This window comes from Molossus molossus, unplaced genomic scaffold, assembly GCF_014108415.1.
Source record: "Molossus molossus isolate mMolMol1 unplaced genomic scaffold, mMolMol1.p scaffold_m16_p_13, whole genome shotgun sequence".
NCBI classification, from domain to species: Eukaryota; Metazoa; Chordata; class Mammalia; order Chiroptera; family Molossidae; genus Molossus; species Molossus molossus.
Window position 1 is genome coordinate 4,423,912 of NW_023425348.1, and position 25,729 is coordinate 4,449,640.

Consider the following 25,729-nt stretch of genomic DNA (forward strand, 5'->3'; position numbering starts at 1 on the left):
TGTTTGGTTATTTTTGTGATATGGAAAGTATTCTTGTTTTTGTGCTCAGACATGATCATGGTCATAGAGTGATTTGTCTAATGCTAGAGATGTGAAATGCTTTATGTTCAGCAGAACACCACAACCAAGCTATTAGAGCCAGGCCAATTCCCAGACCACAGCTGTCAGGTGCTGCTCTCTTTGTTCTCATTTATGCAATGTACATATACAAGCAAAACTTATCTATGCTGTTATAAGTCAGGACTGTGGTTATCCTCGTTGGGGAGAGTGGTAAATAAGAGCTCTTCCGAGAGCTGATAAAGTTCTATATCTTAATCTGGGTGCTTAAACATATACACACAATCCATATATATTTCAATAAAATGTTAAAATTTAAAAGTAACTGGTTGTCCCTGGTAAGCAGGACCAGTAATGAGGAGAGGAAGGACAAAACACCACTGCCATTATGTACTATATGATTTTGTAAACATGTACTATTTGGACATAACATCTTTAAAAATTCAAAGCAAATGCCTTATTGTCTAATAAAGGCCCCTGTATATAAGCCCCTGATCCTACTCTTAGAAAATATGAGATGTAGAACTATAAGTCCAACACATTCTTAACTGCAGAAAGTTTTGATTTGCATTGGAGTTAACGTATGCTGAAGTTAATTTTGACCAGTTTTTCCTTCAGGACACAAAATCTTTACTGTAGTTTAGAGAATTATGAATACAGAACTATTGGGTATAAGTATAAGATTTGGTCTCCTGTTCTCTTTCCACAGGAAGTCTCAACTTTCATGTCTATTATCTTAATTTCTGAACCTGAATCAGGCTTGAATATGTTTGGTTTGGTTTGGTTTGGTTTGGTCTGGTCTGGTCAAGTTGTACAATACATGTGGACATCTGAGGTGCTTGTATATAAGGATATATTCATGCCATGCTGAAACTAAAATATATCAGTACAGAGATTCATGGGTCACAAGCAGTGAGCTAGTTTAGGGTTTCTCAACCTCAATACTATTGACAATTTGTGCTGGAAAAATGATTTGTTGTGAGATGCCCTGTGTATTTTAAGATGTCCCTGGCATAGACCTCTCGTGTGTGACAGCCAAAAATGTCTCCACATGTTGCCAAATGTCACCTGGGGGACAAAAATCACTCCTGGTAGAGAACCACTGGTCTGACTGTGTTCAAGCCATTGGGACACCCAGATCCAGTTGGACAACCAGACATACCTATGCAGAGAGCTGCCCACTAGAAATAGATAATAACTGATCCCAAACTTAATGCACATACATATGCCCATATGGACCAACCATGCCTAAAGTTAAGCATCTAGACTAAAAAAGCCAACAAAGAAGTTCAGCTATCATCTCTACTATTAACTCCTGGATCCATACCAAACCCTACACAGAAATGAAGTAAACATAACAGACTGGAATGATAATGAAAAATACCTTTGACATTTATTGTTAATAAAACTTGAACTACTTGCCACTACACCAGCCTCTTGCTCAACAACTTCTACATAGCTAGCTTAGCTGGGGGTCTCCCATTATTTACCAATTGCAAACTGCCATTTCTAGCTTCTGCATGAACTTAACAACTAGGCACACAGAAATCAGGAAGTAAAAACAATGGGAAATTAAGGAGAAACTGTACCTTACTTTTTTTTGATCAATACATATTTGAAGTATTTTTGAACAGCATAAATTAAAGGAGAAAAAGCATTTTCTCTTCCCATTATTTGTATCTACTCTGACCTCTGTCTTTAGAAAGGCAGTTCATAATGCTTAGATTAAGGACACTGGAATGTAAATGAAATGGTACACAGGCTTTGTTTTATGCGGTTCTATGACAACTATCCTCTGTCCTCAAAGGAAATATATGATGACAAAATGGCAATTCATGAGGAGCTCAACACTCTGGAAAAAGACAATCTGAAGTATACTCAAGGAGAATAACAGACTTTAACTAATGTGACATGAATGCATCCAACCCCAGGAGAAAGGCATAAAAAAGTAAGGTAGGGGCCAAGATTAACTCTCTTTTCATAATTATAAAATAAACAAATTGACTCGAACAATCCTGCACAATTATCTGGAGCAGTGGTTCATGTGACCCAATCTTGATGTGGAATATATCACTTTCACCAGATCCAGCTTCTCAGACCTCGTCAACACCATTCTCAGACAATGCCACAGATATTGCTAAAACCTGACACCATAAGGGAGTTTATATTTAATGAGCCCTGAAGGACCAGAACATAAACTGAAGAGAGTCAAATCCAGATGGCACTAAAGGTTCATTTCCACATACCCCCACCCCTGAAACAGCTAGCTCAACAGATCTGAGTTAGCGCCAATAAAGAACATACTGAGACCAGACTGAAGTGTGGAAGGTAACTCCAGGTTACTTGCCAGGCCAACATAGTGATCCAGGGGATAATACGTGACCAACAAACAGTGCATGCTTTGTTATTCCTTTGCTTTGCCCCATTCTCTCCAATTTTCTATGTAAACCTTGTAGTGCTACCAATGTGTGGTGTGTGTGTGTGTGTGTGTGTGTGTGTGTGTATAAGTACATGTCTATGTATGTATGTGTAATACACACTGCATGACACACTTTGCATTACTTTCTAATCAACAAAGTCTGGGTTAGGTACCTGTGCAGCTAAGAGGTCATGTAGCAGTCATGAGAACTACTAATCTTAGAAAGGCCTTCTTGTAAAGTAGGCCCATAACCAGAATCTGGGAATCTGGATTTTGGGAGGATTCTCACCAATCCCAGATCACCTAAGAGTGACTCACTGTCCTTAAACTGTTTGTATAAAAAATGTGGTTTAAGCCCTGGCTGGTTTGGCTCAGCGGTTAGAGCACCAGCCAATGGATCAGGGAGTCCCAGGTTTGGTTCCCACTAAGGGCACGTACTTCGCCCCAGTTAGGGTCATGTGGGTGGCAACCACTTGATGTGTCTCTCTCACATCGCTGTTTCTCTCTCTCTCTTCCTCTCTCTCTCTATTCCGCTCTATCTGAAGATAAATGCAAAAATGTCCTCTGGTGAGGATGAAAAAAATGTGGTTTATGATGAACACCTACTTTCCTTTGGGGAGCCTGGAATTTTGCTATGTGCCAGGAAGAATGTGCTTACATAAAATAAAAACTTTGGGCACTGAGTTAGTTTCTAATAACTTTCCTTGGTAGACAACATTTCGTTAAGTGTTGTCACAACTCGGTGCTGCGTAATTAAGCACATCCCGTGTGACTCCAGTGAAAGAAGACTCAGAAGCTTGACCTGGTTCTTCTCTCCTGACTTCACACTATGTCCTCTTCTCTTTGTTGACTTTGTTTTGCATCCTTTCCCTGCAATAAATTGTAGCTATGAATGTAACTATGCTGGGTCCTATGAGTCTTCCTAATAAAACACTGTACCCGGGAACAGTCCTGGAGACCCCAACACAGTGACGCTTCAATAAAGGCATTTTAACAGTTTGTTTACTTGCTGTTACTAATAGACTTTGATGACATTACCATCATCCTCCCCAAAAAGTTTCTATTGCCTCAGATTCAGTGGCAGAAATGAGTTAGTTATGAAGTTGATTACTTTGAAAATTTTTTAAATTACTATCTGAAAACTGTCAAATATTTACCTTGAGCAACCAAATCTCGTCTTAATAATGGATAAAGAACAGGTTCTACTCCATCCATCTCTTGTATAATAAGAGTTTTCCCAAAACGTACTGCCAACTCAAGAGCTGTGATAAAGTTACTATCCTAAAAGAAAAAAAGAATACATATTAATTCCTTTATTTCCTTAATATTTATAAAAATCCTTACAGATAATAAATAAAAATATTAACATGACTATTTTAAAATTTCATATACATGTTAACAATTCAAATTATTTACGATTGCTTTTCTAGTTATAAGTACATGGTGATGAATCATTTTAGTTGAATAAATTATCAAGTACATTTCATAAATAATTTAAATAGACATAAGAAAAATAAGGATTTTTATATTAACAATAAAAAAGCTTTTTCAATCTTCCATTTCAATTTCAAGTTGCTGCAGAAACAGTTTTTCAAATTCTATATGTGATAAGTTACTCATCAAACAGTAAGAACTACTTTGGTAATGTTCAAAATAAAACATTGGATGGAAGAAGAAAGGCAAGATGATAAATTCTGGTCAAGTTTTCTTTGTATAGTAGGCCTAATCATGGTGAAAAGAACCTTTAGACAAAATTCTATAAACATTCAAGAAATTTTAGGCTTTCTCTCTAGGAAAAGAGCAGTTTCAAATATACTCCAGACATCCAACTGTGGTTAAAATAAATTAAATATTTGAAGCAATAATAAGATCTCATACTGTGAACCATAAGTGACATTAAAGTATTACATATACTTTCTAATTTATAATTATACTCAACACACAAATGAGGTCAATATCCTCATTTGATAAGTGAAATGTTTTAAAAAGGTCATTTTTTCAATCACCTAAAAAATCTATGAAAATTAATCATACACAAGGCCTTCTTCAAAATATACAAAAATAAAACCTGTCCAAAAATAGTTTCCTTGGCAAGATAAATATGACAGTGAGAAGTCAAAACCCAAAAGAATATGATTAAATTTCACTGACAATATGTCAAATCTTAAGACACATCAAAGATATTCTTGGTGAGTTACAGGAACAGGAAATGACAAGAGACACTGAGAGAAACCACGAGTATACTATAAAAGTCCAGGAGGCTTACTCCAAGCTAAATTAGTAACTCTTATTTCTGTAAGATCTTATGTTTGTGTCCTTAAAAATAATTTAGTGTAAATACGCATTACTTGTTTCTCTAACCTATTCAACCACCATGTCCATGAATGCAGGAAGTGTGACTACCTTACTCACCATAAAATTCCCAGGGCTTAGATCAATGCCCTGCACATAAAAAAGAATCAAACAAATATTCTTATCCCTTTTTTACAAATTAGAAATTTGAAGCTAAAAGAGTTAACGTTTCTTTCCCCAGGTCCCATACCAGGTAATTTAATAGGACCCAGCTTTGAATCTCAGTTTTCTGATTACAGACAGAGTTCTTTTCACCATAAGATGCTATTATTAGTCAGTACTTAAATTATAAGTTATACACACCTGCTGGTTAATAACTTCCAAACGCGAGTCTTTCAAATGTGTTTTTAACCATTCTGTAGCTTGGGAAGAAGGGTCTATAAGAAATGGGCACACTCGACTCTAGTGCAAAAAAATTAAAACCTTTTATTAAATGGAAATAATTTCCTAAAAATTATGAATCAATTACAGAGTTAGTTTTTCTCTTAGGCTTTGGAGATTATAAATATGCAACCTTGAGGAAGAATTAATGGTACAGTTTTTAGCTGCACTGTAATTTGCACATTAACAAATTACAGAGTGATCAGTAATTAACATTAGGTAACACAATTTAAATGCCGTAAAATAAGTATCATCCTATTTACTACACACTAACAGACAATGTAAATTAGCAATATAGTTAGCAAGAGCTCTAGACAACCAAGTTATTACCGAACTATATATTCTGTGGTTGAATAAACCATAAAGGTCTTAAAAGAAAAGGTTGAAATAATCACAAAAGTATAGACAAAATAATTATCAATGTAATGGCTCATATTTAAAACATTAATTCTTATAAAGCAGTACATAGTGCCCTGGCCAGTTTGGCTCAGTGGTTGGAGCGACAGCCTGCAGACCAAAGAGTCGTGGGTTCAATTTCAGTCAAGGGTACGTACTTCAGTTGCGGTTCAGTCCCGGTCCCTGCTCAGGGTTGTATGGGAGGCAGTCAGTCAATGTGTCTCTCTCACATCTCTCTCTCTCTCTCTCTCTCTCTCTCTCTCTCTCTCTCTCTCTCCCTTCCTCCCTCCCTCCCTCCATCTGAAGATAAATGGAAAAATATCCTCAGGTGATAGTTTTTTTTAAAAAAGGCAGTACACTGTTAATAGTACAAAAGAAGTATCCTAGAAGAAAAAATTACATAAGTTATCATTGAAGACCTAATGAACTAGGAACTAAATACATTACAGAATACCCATCACTAATTAAACTCTGAAACAAACAGAAAGTCAGAAACCAGTAAAAATGTCCTATTCACAATATCACTTAGCAGATGAAAGGAAGCCTCCCTCTCTCTCTCTCTCTCTCTCTCTCTCTCTATATATATATATATATATATGTACTTATACATTTAAGTAATAAATTTAACTATGTGTAAATATATGTGAATTTAAAAGTCATCTAATAAGTATTGTTACCTAGTCAATCAGAGTTAAATAATAATGACTGACCTAATTTTTCTTAAATTTTCACATGTATTTGAAAACTGTAGTGCAGGTGTGTGCTATTGGGAAGTGATTGAAGTCAAAGTGAAACAAAGACTTAGAACTGAGGTATGTCTAATAAAAACAAGGTGTTATTTCAATGACACACCAAAGAAGGAGGCAGGTAGTAGGGACCATTGGCCCAGGGACAATGAGAATTTTACCAGCAACATTGTTTAAAATTGCCAGCATATGGTGATTATAAAGAGTTGAGTTTAAAACAGTTTTATTATTGCTTTAAAATTCTCTCCACACCATGCACCCCTTTTTGCTTGCACCCAGGATGAACTACTCCCACCACAGTTTCCTCAGTGTCACTACTATTTGATCTTCACCCAGCATCTATTTCTGAAAGTTTCACTATTGCTCCATCATCTAAACCTACTATTCCCAGCAAAATGAGATGGTTAGTAAAGATCCTCTTAAATATTACGGACATACTAAACCTAGGTTTTAGATCTTATTTTATGTTACATTCAACAGCAAATATTTCACAAATCGACTAGATTTTGCCTAACCATAAAAAGAATTATTTTAAATTAAAAAAAAAATTTCTTACCCATGATCTCAAACCAACGATCTGATGCAGTTAAAAAAAAAAAAAAAAAAAAAAAGAACAAGAAAAAGAAGATAAAGTTTCAGAAAATCATCTTTTTAGCACAGAAAATATTCTTAAGAATTTCAAAGAGTATTTATGGGATTGCATTCATTTATTTATATTTCTCTAGAAAGATTTAGATAAAATCTCTAAGGTATATTTGTGTGTTTCATGATTAAAAGTAGTTAAACATCTACATTTAACAAATTATAAAAGTCCTATAATGTCGAGCTTTTATTCATTCATATATTCATTCATCTACTATATGTTGCTTAACCGCCATGGTAAGACAGTGTGAGTGATACAGAAATTAATAAAATACATCTCCTTACCCTAATGAGTTCACATCCAATAGAGAAGCAAAAAGAGTACACCATATTCTACAGGATCACAGGTGGAGTTAGGGGAAGCAGCTAGGAGGTAATTCAAGTCAAACTAAGAAAGATATATTGGACTTAGTTTGGCAGAGGTGAAACAGCATTCCAGGCAAAGACAACAAACAGCATGATGGAGAGAGGAATAGAAACCTGGGTACATTTGAAAAACTATCAGTAGTTTGGTTCAGTGGGAGTAAAAAAGTGTACACAAAGATGTTGCATATAAAATGGCAAGAGTAATCGTAGTCTTTTTGATCATGAAGAACTTCTCATGCCATGTTTAAGGATAATGAAATTTTATGCTTCAGGGAACTAAACTCACTTAAATATATTAATCTTGGGACTGGACTGTCATGATCATATTAGCACATTAGAAAGATCACTATAACAGCACTAAAGGAAGTGATATTGGGGGCAAGGGACCAACTGGTATAATAATATATGTATTCAGGCATAAAATGATGAAGGCCTAAATGAAGCCACTGGCGGTGGATGTGGTTAGAGTAGAATAAAATCATTACACATTTGAAAAACTGATTTCACAAGACTTGTTGAATAAGTAACTAAATGTAAAATTAAAGTGATAATGACTTGTGATTTGCAACTTTCATTACTGGGCCAATATTGTGACATTTCCACTGGTAGGAAATAAATGAGAAGCAATTTACAGGGAGTGGGGAGGAAGAGAAAAAGTATTAGAGTAGATAGCTACCTTTCATGCCCCAGTCACTGTGTTTCTGATGGGAGTTACCAATCATCTAGTGCAAGTGACCCAAGCAACCTATCAGAATCCTTTTGGGGTGCTGACATAAATGCACTGGGGGGGGCATGGAAAGGTGAAGACGTATCTTTAGTCTGGGAACATACACTCTGATAATGGTAAGTCTGGAGACACCAACAGCCATCCTTAGCTTAGGGTAGAGAGAATCTACCTGAGAATTAATCCATCTCTTAAGATAGAGAGAGCAAGCAATGTCCTGGTAAAATCCTAAAGCCAGAACCAATCTTTTGAATACCTCAGTTATAAGTTGCTTTTTCTTGTTTTGTTTTGCTTAAATATACTGTACTTGACCACTGAAAGATTCTTCACGAAAATAATAATGATTATGATGATTAATAAAGAGACAGAGCTTGAGCTAGCTAGGAAAGGAGCTCCAAATAATATCTAACTAGGAGTTGGAACTATAGGTCAGGAGCTCAGAACAGAGGTCAAAGGCAAGAATATATAATATCTATTTTAATTCTCTCCTTGGTGGGGCAGGATTGGGCAGAGTATATTTTCAAAAAAGATTATTTTAAAACATCTCAGATACTCTATAATTTTGTTTTTATTTTAATATCTGTAAGTGGGATAAGAACAGACATATTTTACAAATAAAACAAACTAAGATTAGCTAAGAATTACATTCACAAGAATAATACAGTATTAATAAATTAAACATATAGAGACGCACACGCACAGGTAGGAGGCAGTTCACTGCCAGACTGGCGAGATGGCAGTGTTTGAATTTTGGCTCTACCATCTGGCAGCTACATGACCTTGGACAAGCAACTTAATTAACCCTTCTGTGCTTAAATTTCCATACCTACAAGATAGGGTTGATCTGAAAATTCAGTGAGTGAAGTATTTAAGTGCTTTACCTATATAAACTCTTAAACAGTAATATCTATACAACACAGTAAGCACTATATGTGTTGATTATTACTACTATTTATTTGGGATTCATTTGAAAAAAATTCCCTATGCAATTTGCCTTTATAATTTTGTATTCTTTAGACTAATATTAAATTACTTTGCATTTCCTCATCATACATTGAATGACAGGAAGGAAAAATAATCTCAGAAATTCTAAGTGATTCTTTTTTTCCTTTATTGATTTTAGAGAAAGAGGAAGTAAGAAGGAGAGAAAGATAGAAACATCGATGAGAGAGAACATCGATTGGCCACCTCGTGCATGCCCCCCACTGGGGATTGGGCCCACAACCTGGGCATGTGTCTTGACCAGGAATCGAACCAGTGACCCCTTGGTGCATGGGTCAATGCTCAACCACTGAGCCACACCGGCCGGACAATTCTAAGTGATTTAAAGAAAATTAATTTAAAACTGAACTGACTACATACAGTATAAATCAAATATTCAGTATATCTCTTCATAAGAAAACTGTATACAAAAGATTTAAATTTTAAAAATTATAATACTATGACATTTAAATTAATCATCTTTTCCATCTTCTTTTTGGATACTTTTCACTCACACTTCTCTATAGGCTCTAATAACCTTATACTATCCATTATCTACTGAGTCCCACAATACTAAAAATATAATTTATCACCCAACCAGGACACATTGGGAAGTAAAAGAAAAACCATTAAAAGTTACATCAGGCCAATAGGCATAAATCATGGCAATCCAGGACATAAGGTCATCATGACCAAGTTCCTTCCTTGCTCTTCAAGGACACAGGCCACATAAGCTTTCAGGTATTCTAATAAAACTAATTCTTGTTACAAGGCTAATGGTGGGTAATTATTTGACTATTTCCTCTCCCAGACAATACATGCACTTCAATATCTGGCTTAACACAAATATGAGAATTTCAAGCATCTTTGTAAGACAAACAAAAAAATAATTTCTGTTGCAAAAGGCCTTTCTTAGCACCAATAAATGAGTGACTACAGCCTTAAATGTGGAAAAGCCTCCCCCAAGGAGGAGAATCTCAGAAAAGCTCTAGTATAGTTAATGAGGAGATGTGATATCTCTCTGATTCAAAAATATATTTTATTCATTATGTTTAGCCATTTTTCTCAGGAAAGACTTCCAAGAAATCCAGTTTGTATATATTCAGAGATCTAATTTCACATACATTACATGGTGATGTTAATGAGATGTTATAGACATGTGCTATCCAATCACACCCTTAGCTACAATAGCTTATTCTAAATACAGTATACTTTACAACTGAGATAGAGTGTTGACCATAATGGCAAATTCACATCAACAAAATAACTAATTACCTTAACAAATTTTTCCCAAATGATTTTTGTTTTGTCATATAAATGCATTTAAGTATCTATAAGAACTTGGTAATAGTTAAATATAAAATAAATCTAAACTTATTATTAAAATTAATTTCTAAAACTAATTTCTCCTGTACTTATCTTGAAAGGCAATTCAGAATACAAAAGTATTTTCATCAGTAAAATTTAATTATCATCAGTAAAAAATAAAAACTGTGATAAATAGCCCTGGCCAGTTTGGCTCAGCAGTTAGAGCGTCGGCCTGTGGACCGGAGAGTCCTGGGTTTGGTTCCCGCTAAGGGCACATACCTCGGTTACAGTTTGTCCCCTGCCCTGGTTGGGGTCGTGTGGGTGGCAACCACTCCATGTGTCTCTCTCACACAGATGTTTCTCTCTCTCTCTCCCTCCCCCTTCCCATCCGCTCTATCAGAAAATAAAAGCAAAAAAAAAAAAAAATGTCTTCGGGTGAGGATTAAAAAAAAATTGTGATAAATATATTTTATCTAAAGGTTCACCCACCCCTACTTTCTTATAGAATAAAAAAAGAAAAATTTAAATGAGTTTTTTAATTTTGCAAATGACTGCTTTCTTAGATTACTGGAAAAAGAAGAAAAAGCAATTATAAAACCCTAAGAGAAGGAATAACAAATATGATAAAAATCACAGTCTGTAGTAATATAATAAATTTATTTACATACACATTTACAGTTCCAAATCTGTAATTCTAGTGTGAAAAATAGTAATAATAAAAGATGTTCAAAAATAAATTAAAGAATAAGCCAAATCAAATTAAAAGAAGACAAAACTATTTAATCTTTGGTCAGCAACTTCTCTATTTGTAGGATGCCAATGTAAATGAGCTAAAGTATATCAGGAGACTAATCAAACTAAATAATCCAAGAATGAACAGAGCCCACAATACAAATCTAATAATATACTGCCTGTGTTACCTAAAGAGGAGCATTTAGTGTTCATGTTTTCTTTGAGACTCTGGAGTTATGAAATAAAAAAGTGGTGTGTGGGCAGAGAGGGGCTAGCGAGAGGAAAGAGAAAACTGGAATTATGTAGTATGGACTATTAAGATAGAAAGAATAAGGAGGGAGGAGAATCACATTATCAAGAGGGAAAATCATCTTCCAATTCCACAACAGAGAGGTAAATCAAGTTAATGATAAAAATCAAACTTCATTCAAATAAATTATCTGTTTGTATACATGATATGAAATTTGTTTTTCACATTTACTGCTAATAATCTTATAATAGTTTCAAGTTTAAATGACTTTTGGGAAATAGACACTGTGAAAGAACAATTTTCCAAAATATGCATATGGTCATCTTTAACTTATAACCCAAAACCTTATTTCATCTTCACTTTGTATAACTTTATTTTACAAAACAAAATTTAAAAAATATAAGACCATGTATGCTAGATGTAGGAACCATATAACCAAATGAATAAGGTATTACTAAAGTATTACTATTACTATTACTATTAGGGAGTTCAATTTAGAATATTTTGCCACAAAGATAATGCCACTTTATAAACTTTTATATTAAGGTTAAAAATAAATTATACTGAAAATTACAGATTCACCAACTTAGTCATAAATGGATTTTCATTAGCAAAATATTTTACTTTTATATAACTAGGAGAAGAGCAACTGTAAAAGCCTAAGAATTTGAAGAAGGTACTTCCTGGAACAACATTCAAAAGAAATACTTCTAATAAGAAAATTAAAATTGCTTGATTACCTGTAAAATAACAATAGCATTTTCTATGGAAAGATCATCTGATGGTAGGCCTTCACTTTTCCAAATTAACTGCTCACTTTCAGTACAAAGAAATCTCCTCAGATCAAATTCTGAAATGTTAAAGATAATAATAGTTCCCTATAACAATCTTGCATTTGACAAGGGGAAGGAGATATAACTATTTAAAATACACTCAAACAAAAATATCATAACTATCTTTAATATTAAATGCATTCTTCCCTATTTAACACTAGAAACTAAGGGGAAAATAAGCTTATGGGGAAAAAGCACATAGAAATGGAATTCAGTTCATTTATATTTTCTCTATTAAATTAATGTTTCACAACTATAATTTCTGTAAAGCAAAAAATTCACAAGAAATTTTGTAGTTCTTCATCTCAAGATATGAAATTACTGTAAAAATTAAAGTAATAAAATATTTAACTGCATTCATGCAGTACCAAAAATTATCAGTGGTCTTAGTTCATAGTGATTTTAGGAAAAGAAGAATCATTATAACAAAACAACTCTCAGAACATTTGTAGAATTCGGCAAATCTAAAGTAGCTACGGTATGTTTTAACTTACACTTTTTCTCATTCAAAAAAAGTAAAATGACAAAAACTAAAAGATGCATATTTAGTGTGCTGAAATTTCAAATTCATGAATAACTAAATACAAACTCTCAAGACCAGCTGACTTGGTCCATTCTTCCAAACAGGTCTTTCTCAGACCCTCAGGAGCAGCAGAAAGATACGTAATAAACGCAGCAGCTAGTTGAGCTCTTTTAGGAAGAGTAGCTAATTCCTCTGTTATCTCTGCAACCTGTAAAAGAGAGAGTGATGTGTGGATATGTTTTAGCATGGAAAAAATGACAGCTTCAGAAATTAGAGTTTTGACTATAGAAAAATAATAATTTATGAGTTAAAAGAAATTACCCCTCTTTTTTTCTTTTTTTTATCCTCACCTGAGGATATTTTTCCATTTTTTATTCAGATAGAGTGGGAGGAAGAGAGAGAGAGAGAAACATCGACGTGAAAGGGACACATGGAGTGGCTGCCTCCTGCACAACCCAACCAGGGCTGGGGACAAACCGCAATCGAGATACGTGCCCTTAGCGGGAACTGAACCCAGGTCTCTCTGGACTGCAGGCCAACGCTCTAACCGCTGAGCAAAACCGGCCAGGGCAGTAATTATCCCTCTTGAATAAATTGTCAAAGTGTAAAGATATCAACAAGACCTTCAGTCCTTCTGATATTAAACAAATGTGTGAAATTCCAATATATTTGAAAAGATGAACATATTCGGTCATTGAAAGTTCCTAATGATTTTAACAAAAAGCAGAACTTTTATCACAATCATAGTTAAATATGTACTGTGAATTAGCATCACTTTGCAAAATACAATTAAGATACAGAGTATGAGCAAAGGCACAAAACAAAGATAAATCACTGAGACTCATTAGTTAAAAGCATGGTTGGCTAAAGCACGAGTTTGAGCAGAAAGACTAGCAATACAGAAGTAACAGAGAGAAAGGGAGAGTGATTGGAGGGAGAAACGTTGGGAAAGGTTTCCCGAGCCACGTGAAGGAGCTTCTATTTAATCTGTGGTGATTATGAGCCATTGAAAGTGTTTAAACAAGGCAGTGAATGATATGGACTGGGTTTAAGAAAGTTAATCAAACTGACAAATGAAGAATGAACCAATTAAAGGGTCAGATAGGGGCGAGACAAGTTGGGAGAAATTCAGGAGAAAAAAAGAAAAGAATTGGAATTAAGAAAAAAAGACAAATATGAGAGATATGGATTATGAAAATAAAGAATAGACTAAAACATTCACATGTGTTTAATTTTAATGTCTAGAAGAAAGATGTATATGAGAGAGAGAAAATAAAAGAGATTCGGGATCAGAAAAAGGAAATAAGTTTAGACATTATGTTTGAGTTCCTGAGACAGTTAAATGCAAATATGTAAAGTAAAGTTGAAAATATGAATTTAAAACTCAGCAGTCTAGAAATATAGCTCTGGTCAGCATCATAGTATAGGTGATATTCTTCCAGATGAAATAACTCTATAATAACTGCAAAGAAAGAAGCTGAGGGAGGGAATACTGAAGCCAATCAAACATTACTGGATGAGCAGACAAGGAGAAAGTGGTAAAGGAAGAAATTTAACTGGTTAAAGAAAAACAAAGAAACAAACAAAAACTAGAGACAACACTGTAACAGAGTATTTCAAGAAGAAATAAATGGCTAACAGTGTTAAATCCTAAGATCACTGTCCTGTGTAAAGGGAAGTTCCAAAAAACATCTAAAGAATACTACATTTTCCATCAACTCTTTTTCATCCCTGCCCTTCCCCTCAATAGCACAGATCAAGAAGAGTAATTGGTTGCTTTGTCTAAAATCCATTCACATAAAGATACTTTGCTTAAAGATTAATTCACATAGCCTGGCTGGTGTGGCTCAGTGGTTGAGCGTCAACCCATGTACCAAGAGGTTGCCGGTTTGATTCCTGGTCAGGGCACATGCCCAGGTTGTGGGCCTAATCCCCAGTGAGGGGCGTGCAGGAGGTGCCAATCCATGTTCCCTCTCATCAATATTATTTCTATCTCTCTCCCTCTCCCTTCCTCTCTCTTTAAAAGATCAATAAAGAAAAAAAAATTTTTTTTAAGATTAATTCACATAACAGCCATTGACATCTAGATCATTTTTTCCTAAGCCAGTTGAAAGTTAATGGATAGTTCTCCTCTTTTTATTTTTTTAACAAATGCATTACATTATGGATTTCCTGTATTCCAAAGGAAGCCCTTTCATGACCTTTCTCTTGCAACAAACCTGTGCATTCCATCTCTTGTGTTCTCTATCAAGCTGATTAATTAAGATTTCTGCAGCTTTTATTGTCTCTTGTGCTTTGCTTACTTCAACTTCAAGTTTGGCAGCCTCTGAAGTTCTGCTCTGAAATCTATGAAAACATTAGAGGCAAAGAAATTTAAAAGAGATTTGATTAAATTATCTTTAGGTAGTATAGCAAACTTTTATATGAGAATTTTATTAATGATAATACTAACAATATCATTCATAAAACAGATGCATATACCAACATATATAAAGTGTAGAATTCTCACAGGGCACTAATCCACTGTAACAAACTTCATATGACTTTCAAGACCCTGTCATAAGATCAATCCAATTTATCTTTTCAGTGCTTTCATTCTATTCCAGTCCAACAAAACTATATGTAAACACCTGAGTAATTATTTTGGCTCAGAAAATGCTCTATCCTCCTATTCTGTGTCTTTCAGGGTGTTCCATTTGCCTAGAATAACTTTCATCCCTTCCTTCTCCCTACCTCACTCCTCACTCTAATTCCCTTAAATATCCAGCTATCAAAAATATATATATACACACTATATATATACTCTCCTTACATGCCCATTCACCAAAATTTATCTTTAAAAATTATTTTCCTTTAAAAAATATTTGTACAAATTTATTGTTTTATTAAATATAGCAGTACTATTCCACATGAATACTTAGTCCTTCAACAAATAACATAAGTGCGTACCAAATGTCAAGGATATAAAAACTCATATCCAAATAGATTATTACACAGTACTTAAAAATTACCAGAGGATCTAAAAATATATACATATGTCTGATATTAAGTTCTATTAACTTTACAGTATATTTTTTTAGTGCCTCTTTAAGTGTACTTTTCCTTCTTCCCTTAGACTTAAGACTCTAGAATTCATATACTCAATATGGTAGCCACTAGCAACAAGTGGCTACTTAAACTTAAATTAATGAAAATCAGATAAAATTTGAAATTCAATGCCTCAGTCATATTATCCAACTTCTCAATTAGCCACATATCATTAATGGCTACCATACTAGATAGTGGAGCTTATGAAACATTTCCATCAATTCATCAAGTCCCTTGGACACACTGCTCTAGATCTGGAAAGCAACTACATCTTTGTTCACCTCAATTCATACTACACCTTGTACGTGGTTTTGTGATAAATATTTGCCGAATAAAACTGACTTGCATATCTCTGCATAAGTTGTATAAAAATGGCAACTGTCACCTAAACGTTGTCAAATTAGAACTTAAAAACTGATAGATCATACTTACATTTTAACTCCCTCATCCTTGTAAATATACAAGAAAATAAGATTGTCACCCTGGCCAGTTTGGCTCAGTGGTTAGAGCATTGGCCCGCAGACCAGAGAGGCCTGGGTTCGGTTCCCACTAAGGGCATGTACCCCAGTTGCAGTTTGTCCCCAGCCCCAGTTGGAGTCGTGTGGGTGGCAACCAGTCAATGTGTCTCCCTCACATCAATGTTTCTCTCTCTCTCTTCCCTCTTCTCTTCCTCCTGCTCTGTCTCAAGATAAATGCAAAAAAAAATGTCCTCGGGTGAGGATAAAAAAAAAGAAGATTGCCACTCATAACCTAGAGTCAATTAAATCTTAATGAAAGGATGATGATAAATAGCTGCATTTTAACCAGAATTCATTCTTGAAAATGACTCTAAAATGGAAATGTCATTCTGTTTTACTTAAAAGTTGCCCTGGCCTGTTTGGCTCAGCGGTTAAAGCGTCAGCCAATGGACCAGAGAGTCGCGGGTTTGGTTCCCACTAAGGGCACGTACCTCAGTTGCAGTTTGTCCCTGACCCCAGTTGGGGTCATGTGGGTGGCAAGTTGATGTGTCTCTCTCACATCAACGTTTCTCTCTCTCCCCTCCGCTCTTTATCCTGCTCTATCTGAAGATAAATGAAAAAAAAAAAAAAAATGTCCTCAGGTAAGGATAAAAAAAAAAATTTAAAAGTTAATTCTGAAGGTTTTCATAATAATTTTTCCAAAATATTGGTAGTATTATGTAGTGATTAAAAACAGGAACTTTATGATGCTAGACAAATCTAGAATCTAATGCTAACTTAGTCATTTACTAGCTGCTCAAATTAGGCAAAAATAGCCTCTCTAATCTTCAGCTTCCTAACGACTTTCTTTCTTGGTACAATAATTTCTATTTCTGCCTGGCCGGTGTGGCTCAGTGGTTGAGCACTGACCCATGCACCAAGAGGTCCCCAGTACAATTCCCGGTCAGGGCACATGCCCAGGTTGTGGGCCAAATTCCCAGTGGGGGGCATGCAGGAGGCAGCCAATAGATGTTCTCTCTCATTAATGATTCTCTCTCTCTCTTCCTCTCTCTTGAAAATCAATAAAGAAAAAAATGAAAAATAAATAAATAAAAGGTTAACTTTTTAAAAAAATAATAAATTCTATTTCTTCCTTAAGAAAAAAAGGAAATGCAACATACCACTTGGAAAAAAATGTGTTAACATAAAAAGTTTTAGTTTCATCAAACCGAAAGCAAATGATAACATGTACTATATTTAACTGCATACCGTAGTCCCCCCCTGCAGTTTTGCTTTCTGTAAGTTCAGTTACCTGAGGCCAACCACAGCCCAAAAATATTAAATAAAACATTCCAGAAATAAATAATTCATAAGGTTTAAATTGTGAGCCATTCTGAGTGGTGTGATTATAACTCATACCATCCAGTTCTGTACATGCCCAGGAAGTGAATCACCACTTTGTCCACATATCCACACTGTATACCTACCCACTGTTAGTTACTCAGCAGCCATCTGAGCTATCAGATAGACTGTCACAGGATTACAGTGCTCTGTTCGAGTAACATTTATTTTACGTAATAGTGGCCCCAAACACAAGAGTAGTGATGCTGGCAGTACGAATATACCAATGAAAAGCTGCAAAGTGTTCTGTTTAAGTGAAAATGGGAAAGTTCTCAACTTAGAAAAGAAAAAGAAAAAAGTTGTATGCTGAGGTTGCTAAGATCTATGGTAAGAATGAATCTTCTATGCATAAAATTGTGAAAAAAGGAAAAAGAAATTCATGCTAGTTTTGCTATTGCACCTCTAACTACAAAATTTATGGCCATAGTACATGATAAGTGTTTAGTTAAGATGAAAAGGCATTAAATTTGTGGGGTAGAAATACATGAACAGAAAATGTGTTCTTATTGCTGGCAACATATTACACCAGAAAATAATGTGTATATAAAGACTTCAACAAGGGATCCACTGAAACTAATGACCATATTTACATAATTCTTATTAGAGTATAATGTTATAATTGTTCTATTTTATTATTTGTTATTATAAATATTTATTTTATCTAATTCATAAAATAAACTTTATCATAGGTATGTATTAAAAAAAAACATGAGGAGGAGGGTGTCGGGGGGGGGGAGAAATTCCTGTAACAAAAAAAATTAATAAAAGTTGGGGAAAAAATAATAATAATAAAAGAAAAAGAAAAAAATACTAAAAAAAAAGAAAAAGAAACCAAAAAAATTTAAAATTAAAAAGAAAAATCATACCATAAATAGGTTTCCATACTATCCACAGTTTCAGGCATCAGTGGGGAAGGGGGGATCTTGGAGCATATCCCCTACAGATGAGGGGGAACTACTGTATGCTCCATTTTCAATCCTAACATTTTATAAAGACAAATGTTCCCATAATTATAATAAATCCCATGCTAATATTTTCTACCTACACTAAAAATCAATCACAGGAACCCAGAGTACATGAAAGGTTTTAAGATTAATAATATTCATAAATGGTCCTTAAATTGGAGTACAATATTTGTACAGGGAACATTTTTTTCAACATCCAAACTTACAAGGTTAAAAGAATAAACCTTTTTAAAATGCGATCATACCCCCTCATAAAAGATTATAGAATAGTATCATCTGAAATAAAGAGCCTAAAATATTAAAGTCAAAACAATAAAGAAAAGGAATACCAAATGTAAACAGTCTCAGTATTAAGTCATCACATTCCATTTATCTTGCTCAACTTTCCAATACTTGGAAATAAATATATATATAGTGTTAACTATACCAATGGAGACTTAAAATATTTTGGTTCTGATCATAAAAAAATTTTTTTAGAAAAAAGAATACCTTCCATATTATTTTAACCTTTAGCAATTTTAGAGTGATAAATAATAAAACAAAATGAAAACAGTAATTATAACTAAGATTTTCAAAATAAAAAAAAATTGTTGAGGTATGTTTTCAAATATCCAAAATACATTTTAAAACTTAACTTACTTCTCTTTGAGTTCTGATACTTTTTGACCAACAGAATTAAGCAGCTCCTCTAGTTTCCTTTTTCTGTTTTCAGTTTTCTTCAAATTGCTAAAATACAATTCAATTTTATATAAGTCATTCTATTTTAGATATCAACAAAATGCAACAATAGCACCATAAAATGTAATTTTATGATAAATAAATGACAATGAAAACTGTCAATAATTCAGTAGTCATAAGATCTTAACTTAAAATTTGATTTGAAAAGCAATGCTAAAATTAAAAATATATTCTCTGACTTAACCATACCACTTCCAGGAGTGTATATTTAAAAATACTTCTGTGTGGTGTTGGCCAGTGTGACTCAATTGGTTAAGCATCATCCCACGCACCCAAAGGTCACCAGTTTGACTCCCAGTCAGGGCACACACCCATGTTGCAGGTTCCAACTCAGGTCAGGATGCATACAGGAGGTAGCCACTCAATGTTTCTCTCTCTCTCTCTTTCTCTCTCTCTCAAATCAACAAATACATTGTTTTTATAAACAAAACATTTGTGTGTGTAGATTTCTGAATAAAAATGGTAAATATAGTCATTTATCTATTATCCCTTCTAAAACTCTACCAAAAGAAACCTAGGTATTAAAAAAGATATACATGCACAAGATGAAAAAGATGAAGGAGAAAAGTATTACAAAAGAATAATTTAATAAAATTTTGAAAAGTGATAACAAACATACCAGAAATTAAAAACCCAAATGTTAAATGACTACAGGAAGAGTAGCTAATAAAAATTCTAAAATCCTCAAGAAAATGTAGACAATAGGTACCTCTGAAGATAATAATAGAGCTAAAAACAGAGGATTGTTTAGTCGTCGATATTATACAGATTCTGAGGGAGACTCCAAAATGGCGGCAGAGTGAATGGAAGCTACACAGATCATCTCCCAGGACCAAACTGGAATTACAACGAAAATAAAGACAATTTGTTGTAGAAAAGCAGCTTGCAAGGATCATATAACCAAGGACACTGAATCAATCCTGGTAGAATTGCGGAGGCGCGAGAGGTGGGTTGGGAGCTCAAGAACGGCAGCCGTCTTAGCTGTGACTCGGGGTTAAAAATCCCAAGCCCGCTCCACAGCGCAGATGGCCAGGAAAGAACGCTAAATAGCCACAGCCACCAACCTTGGGCTCCAGCAGAAGGAAGGCAGACTGAATTGAAACTGTGTGGGGACAATCAGGATTTGGAGGGCACTCAGAGCTTTTGCAGAGTTGCGGCCACACAGGATGTTGGCCATCTTACTCCTTCCCAGGACTCTAGAGAGAGGTGGCAGGTCCTCCCTTAGAAATTCAGCCCAGGTGGGCCACTGAAATGCAAATTGAGGCTCATTATCAACCAGCATCTGCCCCACCATTGGGAAATCCTCTTATGCTGAACACCTGAGGGACTTTTTCATTCAACTGAGAACCCAAGGCTCTTCAAGTAACCACAACTAATAGCCGCAAGGCAAAAAGCTACAGGATAACTGGGCCTGGGACTGCAAATCTACCCAAGAAAGTAAGACTTGACCATGGTGTTTAACGTGGTTCCTCCCTCACTCATCCAAACCCAGTAGAGGGAGCCAAAAATGGCAGAACACCATCAATCATAGGGAAAATTTGCCAGGCTCCAAAACCCACTGACATAGCCAAAATGGTGAAACAAAAAAACAAATCCCAAATGAAAGAACAAGAGACGTCTACTGAAGATGAGATAAATAAAACACAGTTAACCAAGTTATGAGAGGTAGAATTCAGAGCCATGATATTGAAGGAGTTCAACAGCATGAGTAAGGACATGAACATCATGAGGAAAGACATTGAAACATTGAAAATCAACCAAGTAGAAATGAAAACGACCCAAAAAATGAAGAATGACACAGCAGAAATTAAGGACACATTGGAAGGACTAAACAGCAGAGTAGAGGAAGCTGAGGACCAGATGAGTGAATTAGAAGACAAGGTAGAAAAAAAATCAACCAATCAGAAACTCAAAAGGAAAAAACAATTAAAATACAGGAAGATAGCTTAAGAGAACAGTGGGAAACTGGAAACGTAATAATATTGCATCATAGGAATCCCCGAAGAACAAGAAAATGAACAAGAATTAGAGAGTTTATTTGAAGAAATACTGATAGAAAATTTCTGTAATTTGGTAAAGGAAGAAGGCATTCAAGTACAAGAAGTATAAAGCCCCCCAAGTGAGAAGAACTCAAACAGGTCCACACCAAGACACATAGTAATTCAAATGCCAAAAATTAAAGACAAACAGAGTATCCTAAAAGCAGCAAGATATAACCAACAGGTTACCTACAAAGGAACCCAAATAAGGCTATAAGCTGACTTATCAACAGAAACAATATAGGCCAGAAGAAAATGGCATGAAGTAATCAAGGTCATGAAAAACAAAGATCTGAATCCAAGACTACTCTATCCAGCAAGGCTATTATTCAAAATAGAAGGTCAAATAAAGAGCTTTCCAGACCAAAAAAAAAAGCAAAGGGAATATATTAGCATCAAACCAGCACTGTAGGAAATGTCAAAAGGACTGCTGTAATTAGTAGAAGAAATAGGAAGAAAAATATGTCCACACTAAGCAAAACTGGCAATAAATAAGTACATATCAAAAATCACCATAAATGTAAATGGATTCAATGCTCTGATAAAAAGACACAGAATAGCTGACTAATAAGAAAGCATGATGCATATATATGTTGTTTACAAGAGACCCACCTCACAACAAAAGACTCACATAGGTTGAAAGTGAAAGGATCGAAAAAATCTTCCAAGCGAACGGAAAGGAAAAAAAGTTGGGGTAGCAATACTCATATCTGATAAAGAAGATTTCAAAATGAAGGCCATAACTAGAGACAAAGAAGGCCACTACATAATATTGAAAGAATCTATCAAACACGAAGATATAACCTTGAAAAACATATATGCATCCAATACAGGAGCACCAAAATATATTAAAAATCTTCTGGAGGACTTCAAAGGAGAAATCAACAGCAATACAATCATAGCAGGGGACTTCAACACCCTGCTGACATCACTGGATAGATCATCTACACAAAAAATTAGCAAGGAAACAGAGACTCTAAATGAAGCACTAAACCAAATGGATTTAATAGATATCTACAGAGAATTACACTTCAAAACTACAGAATTCGCATTCTTCTCAAGTGCACATGGGACATTCTCAAAGATAGACCACAATAATAGGACACAAACTAAATCTCTACAGGTTCAAGAAGATTGAAATCATATCAAGTATCTTCTCAGATCACAATGGCATGAAACTAGAAATCAATTGCAACAAGAACATGCAAACACATTGGAACACATGGAGGCTAAATAGCATGTTATTAAACAATGAATGGGTTACTGAGATCGAGGAATAAATTTAAAACTTCCTGGAAATCAATGAAAATGAACACACAACAACATAAAATCTATGGAATGCGGCGAAAGCAGTTCTGAGAGGGAAGTTCATAGCATTAAGCCTACATCAGGAAACAAGAAAAATTTCTGAGACAATCTAACCTCACAACTTAAAGAACTAGAAAGCAAATAAAAAGAAAACCCCAGAGCAAGTAGAAGGAAGGAAATAGTAAAGATCAGAGCAGAAATAAATGACATGGAGATCAAAATACAATTCAAAGGATCGATGAAACAAAGAGCTGGTTTTTTGAAAAGATAAACAAGATTGATGGACCCTTAGCTAGACTCACCAAGAAACAGAGAGAGAACTCAAATACACAAAATCAGAAATGAAAGAGGAGAAGTAACAACTGACACCACAGAAATACAAAAGATTGTTAACAACTACCATGAACAATTATATGGCAACAAATTTGACAATCTAAGCTAAATGGACAAATTTCTAGAAACACATAGTCTCCAAAACTGGACTGGGAAGAGATAGAAACTTGACCAGACCAATAACAACAAAAGAAATTGAAGATATAATCAAGACTCCCAGCAAAAAAAATTCCAGGCCCGGAAAGCTTGATGAGGGAGTTTTACCAAACATTCAAGGAACTAACACCCATTCTCCTCAAACTATTTCAAAAAATTCAAAGAAAAGGAAGACTTCCAAACTCTTTTCATGAGGCCAGCATAATTCTAATTCTAAAACCACAAAAAGTCACTACAAAGAAAGAAAACTACAGGCCAATACCCCTGGGGAACATACACGCCAAAATCCTGAACAAAATTCTAGCAAATTGGATCCAGCAATACGTCAGAAAAATTATTCCCCATGACCAAGTGGGATTCATCTCAGGGATGCAAGGCTGGTACAATATTCACAAATCAATAAATGTGATACACCACATAAACAAAATGAAGACTAAAAAGCACATAATCATATCAATAGATGTTGAAAAAGCATTTGAAATAATCCAGCACCCATTTCTAATAAAAACGCTCAGCAATGTGGGAATAGAAGGATCATATCTAGACATAATAAAGACTTATAGCCAACATCATACTCAATGGGCAAAAACTAAAAGCATTTCCCTTAAGAACAGGAACAAGACAGGGATGCTCACTCTCACCACTCTCATTTAAGCCACCGGAATCAGACACGAAGAAAAACAAAAAGGATTCAAATTGGAAAGGAGGAAGTGAAACTGTCATCATTTGCAGATGACATGATATTATACATAGAAAACCCTAAAGACTCCATCAAAAATCTACTGGACTTAATAAATGAATTTGGCAAAGTAGCAGGATACAAAATTAACGTCAAGAAATCAACAGCATTCTTGTACACCAATGATGAACTCACAGAAAGAGAAACTGAAAATACAATCCCATTTACCACTGCGGCAAAAAAATTAAGATACCTAGGAATAAACTTAACCAAAGAAGTAAAGGACCTATTTGCAGAAAACTATAGGACACTGAAAAAAGAAGAGTCATGGCTGGTTTGGCTCAGTGGTTAGAGCATCAGCCTGCGGTCCAGAGAGACCCAGATTCGGTTCCCACTGGAGGCGCATGCTTCAGTTGCAGTTTGTCCCCGGCCCTGGTTGGTCATGCAGTTGGCAGCCACTCAATGTGTCCCTTTCACGTCGATGTTTCTCTCTTTCTCTCTCTTCCTCTCTCTTCCTCCCACTCTATCTGAACAAACAGTGGAAGAATGACCTCAGGTGAGGATAGGAAAAGAAAAAAAAGAGAAATAAGAGGAAGATCTAAAAAAGTAGAAGCACATACCTTGTTCATGAATTGGAAGAATTAACATCATTAAAATGTCTATATTACCCAAAGCAATCTATAGATTCAATGCAATCCCCATCAAAATACCAACAATATACTTCACAGAACTAGAACAAATACTTCAAAAGTTCGTATCGAACCAAAAAAGACCCCAAATAGCCACAGCAGTCTTGAAAAAGAAGGTCAAAGTAGGTGGGATTACAATACCGGGTATCAGATTATACTACAAAGCTACTGTAATCAAAACAGCATGGTACTGGCACAAGAACAGGCATATAGACCAGTGAACAGAACAGAGAACCCAGAAATGGACCCAAGACATTATGCTCAATTAATATTTGACAAAGGAGGCAAGAGCATACAGTGAGTAAAGACAGCCACTTTAATAAATGGTGTTGGGAAAATTGAACAGCTACATGCAAAAAAATGAATCTAGACCATCAACTTACACCGTACACAAGAATAAACTCAAAATAAATAAAAGACTTAAATGTAACCAGTGAATCCATAAAAATCCTAGAAAAAAATGTAGGCAACAAAATTTTGGACATCATATACAGCAGAGTTTTCACTGATACATCACCTAAGGCAACAGAAACAAAGGAAAAAATTAACACATGGGACTACATCAACTAAAAAGCTTCTGCACAGCAAAAGAAACAACCATTAAAACCCACTGTACAGGAGAGCATCACTGCCAATAATACATCAGATAAGGGGTTAATTTTCAAAATATATAGAGTACTCATACAACTCAACAAAAGGAAGACAAAGAACCCAATTGAAAAATGGGCAGAGGAGCTAAATAGACACCTCTCCAAACGGGACATACAAATGGCCAAGAGACATATGAAGAAATGCTCAACATCACTAATTATCAAAGAGATGCAAATTAAAACAACAATGAGGTATCACCTCACACCTGTCAGAATGGCCGCCATCAACAAATCATCAAACAACAAGTGTTGGCGAGGGTGTGGAGAAAAGGGGACTCTAGTACATTGCTGGTGGGAATGCAAACTGATGCAGCCACTATGGAAAACACTATGGTGTTACCTCAAAAAATTAAAAATTGAATTGTCATTTGACCCAGTGATCTTACTTCCAGGAATATACCCTAGGAAGCCTGAAACACCAATCAGAAAGAATACATGTATCCCCCCCTCCATGTTCATAGCAGCACTATTGACAATAGCTAAGATCTGGAAACAGCCCTTGGATCATCAACAGACGAATGGATAAAAAAGCTGTGG

At 35.0% G+C, this 25,729-nt stretch overlaps 1 protein-coding gene across 1 annotated transcript in view; it reads right to left on the reverse strand.

Annotated features, from left to right (window-relative positions):
* The window catches only part of DYNC2H1 (dynein cytoplasmic 2 heavy chain 1), a 432,306-nt gene that overhangs the window by 256,513 nt on the left and 150,064 nt on the right, over nucleotides 1–25,729 (reverse strand). Inside the window, exons 60-66 of the mRNA XM_036258012.1 lie at nucleotides 19,240–19,326; nucleotides 14,930–15,056; nucleotides 12,777–12,918; nucleotides 12,095–12,204; nucleotides 6,908–6,928; nucleotides 5,132–5,230; nucleotides 3,634–3,757 (exon numbers count right to left, since the gene is read on the reverse strand). Coding sequence (XP_036113905.1) covers nucleotides 3,634–3,757; nucleotides 5,132–5,230; nucleotides 6,908–6,928; nucleotides 12,095–12,204; nucleotides 12,777–12,918; nucleotides 14,930–15,056; nucleotides 19,240–19,326 — 710 coding nt within the window. The remainder of the gene's footprint in view (nucleotides 1–3,633; nucleotides 3,758–5,131; nucleotides 5,231–6,907; nucleotides 6,929–12,094; nucleotides 12,205–12,776; nucleotides 12,919–14,929; nucleotides 15,057–19,239; nucleotides 19,327–25,729) is intronic.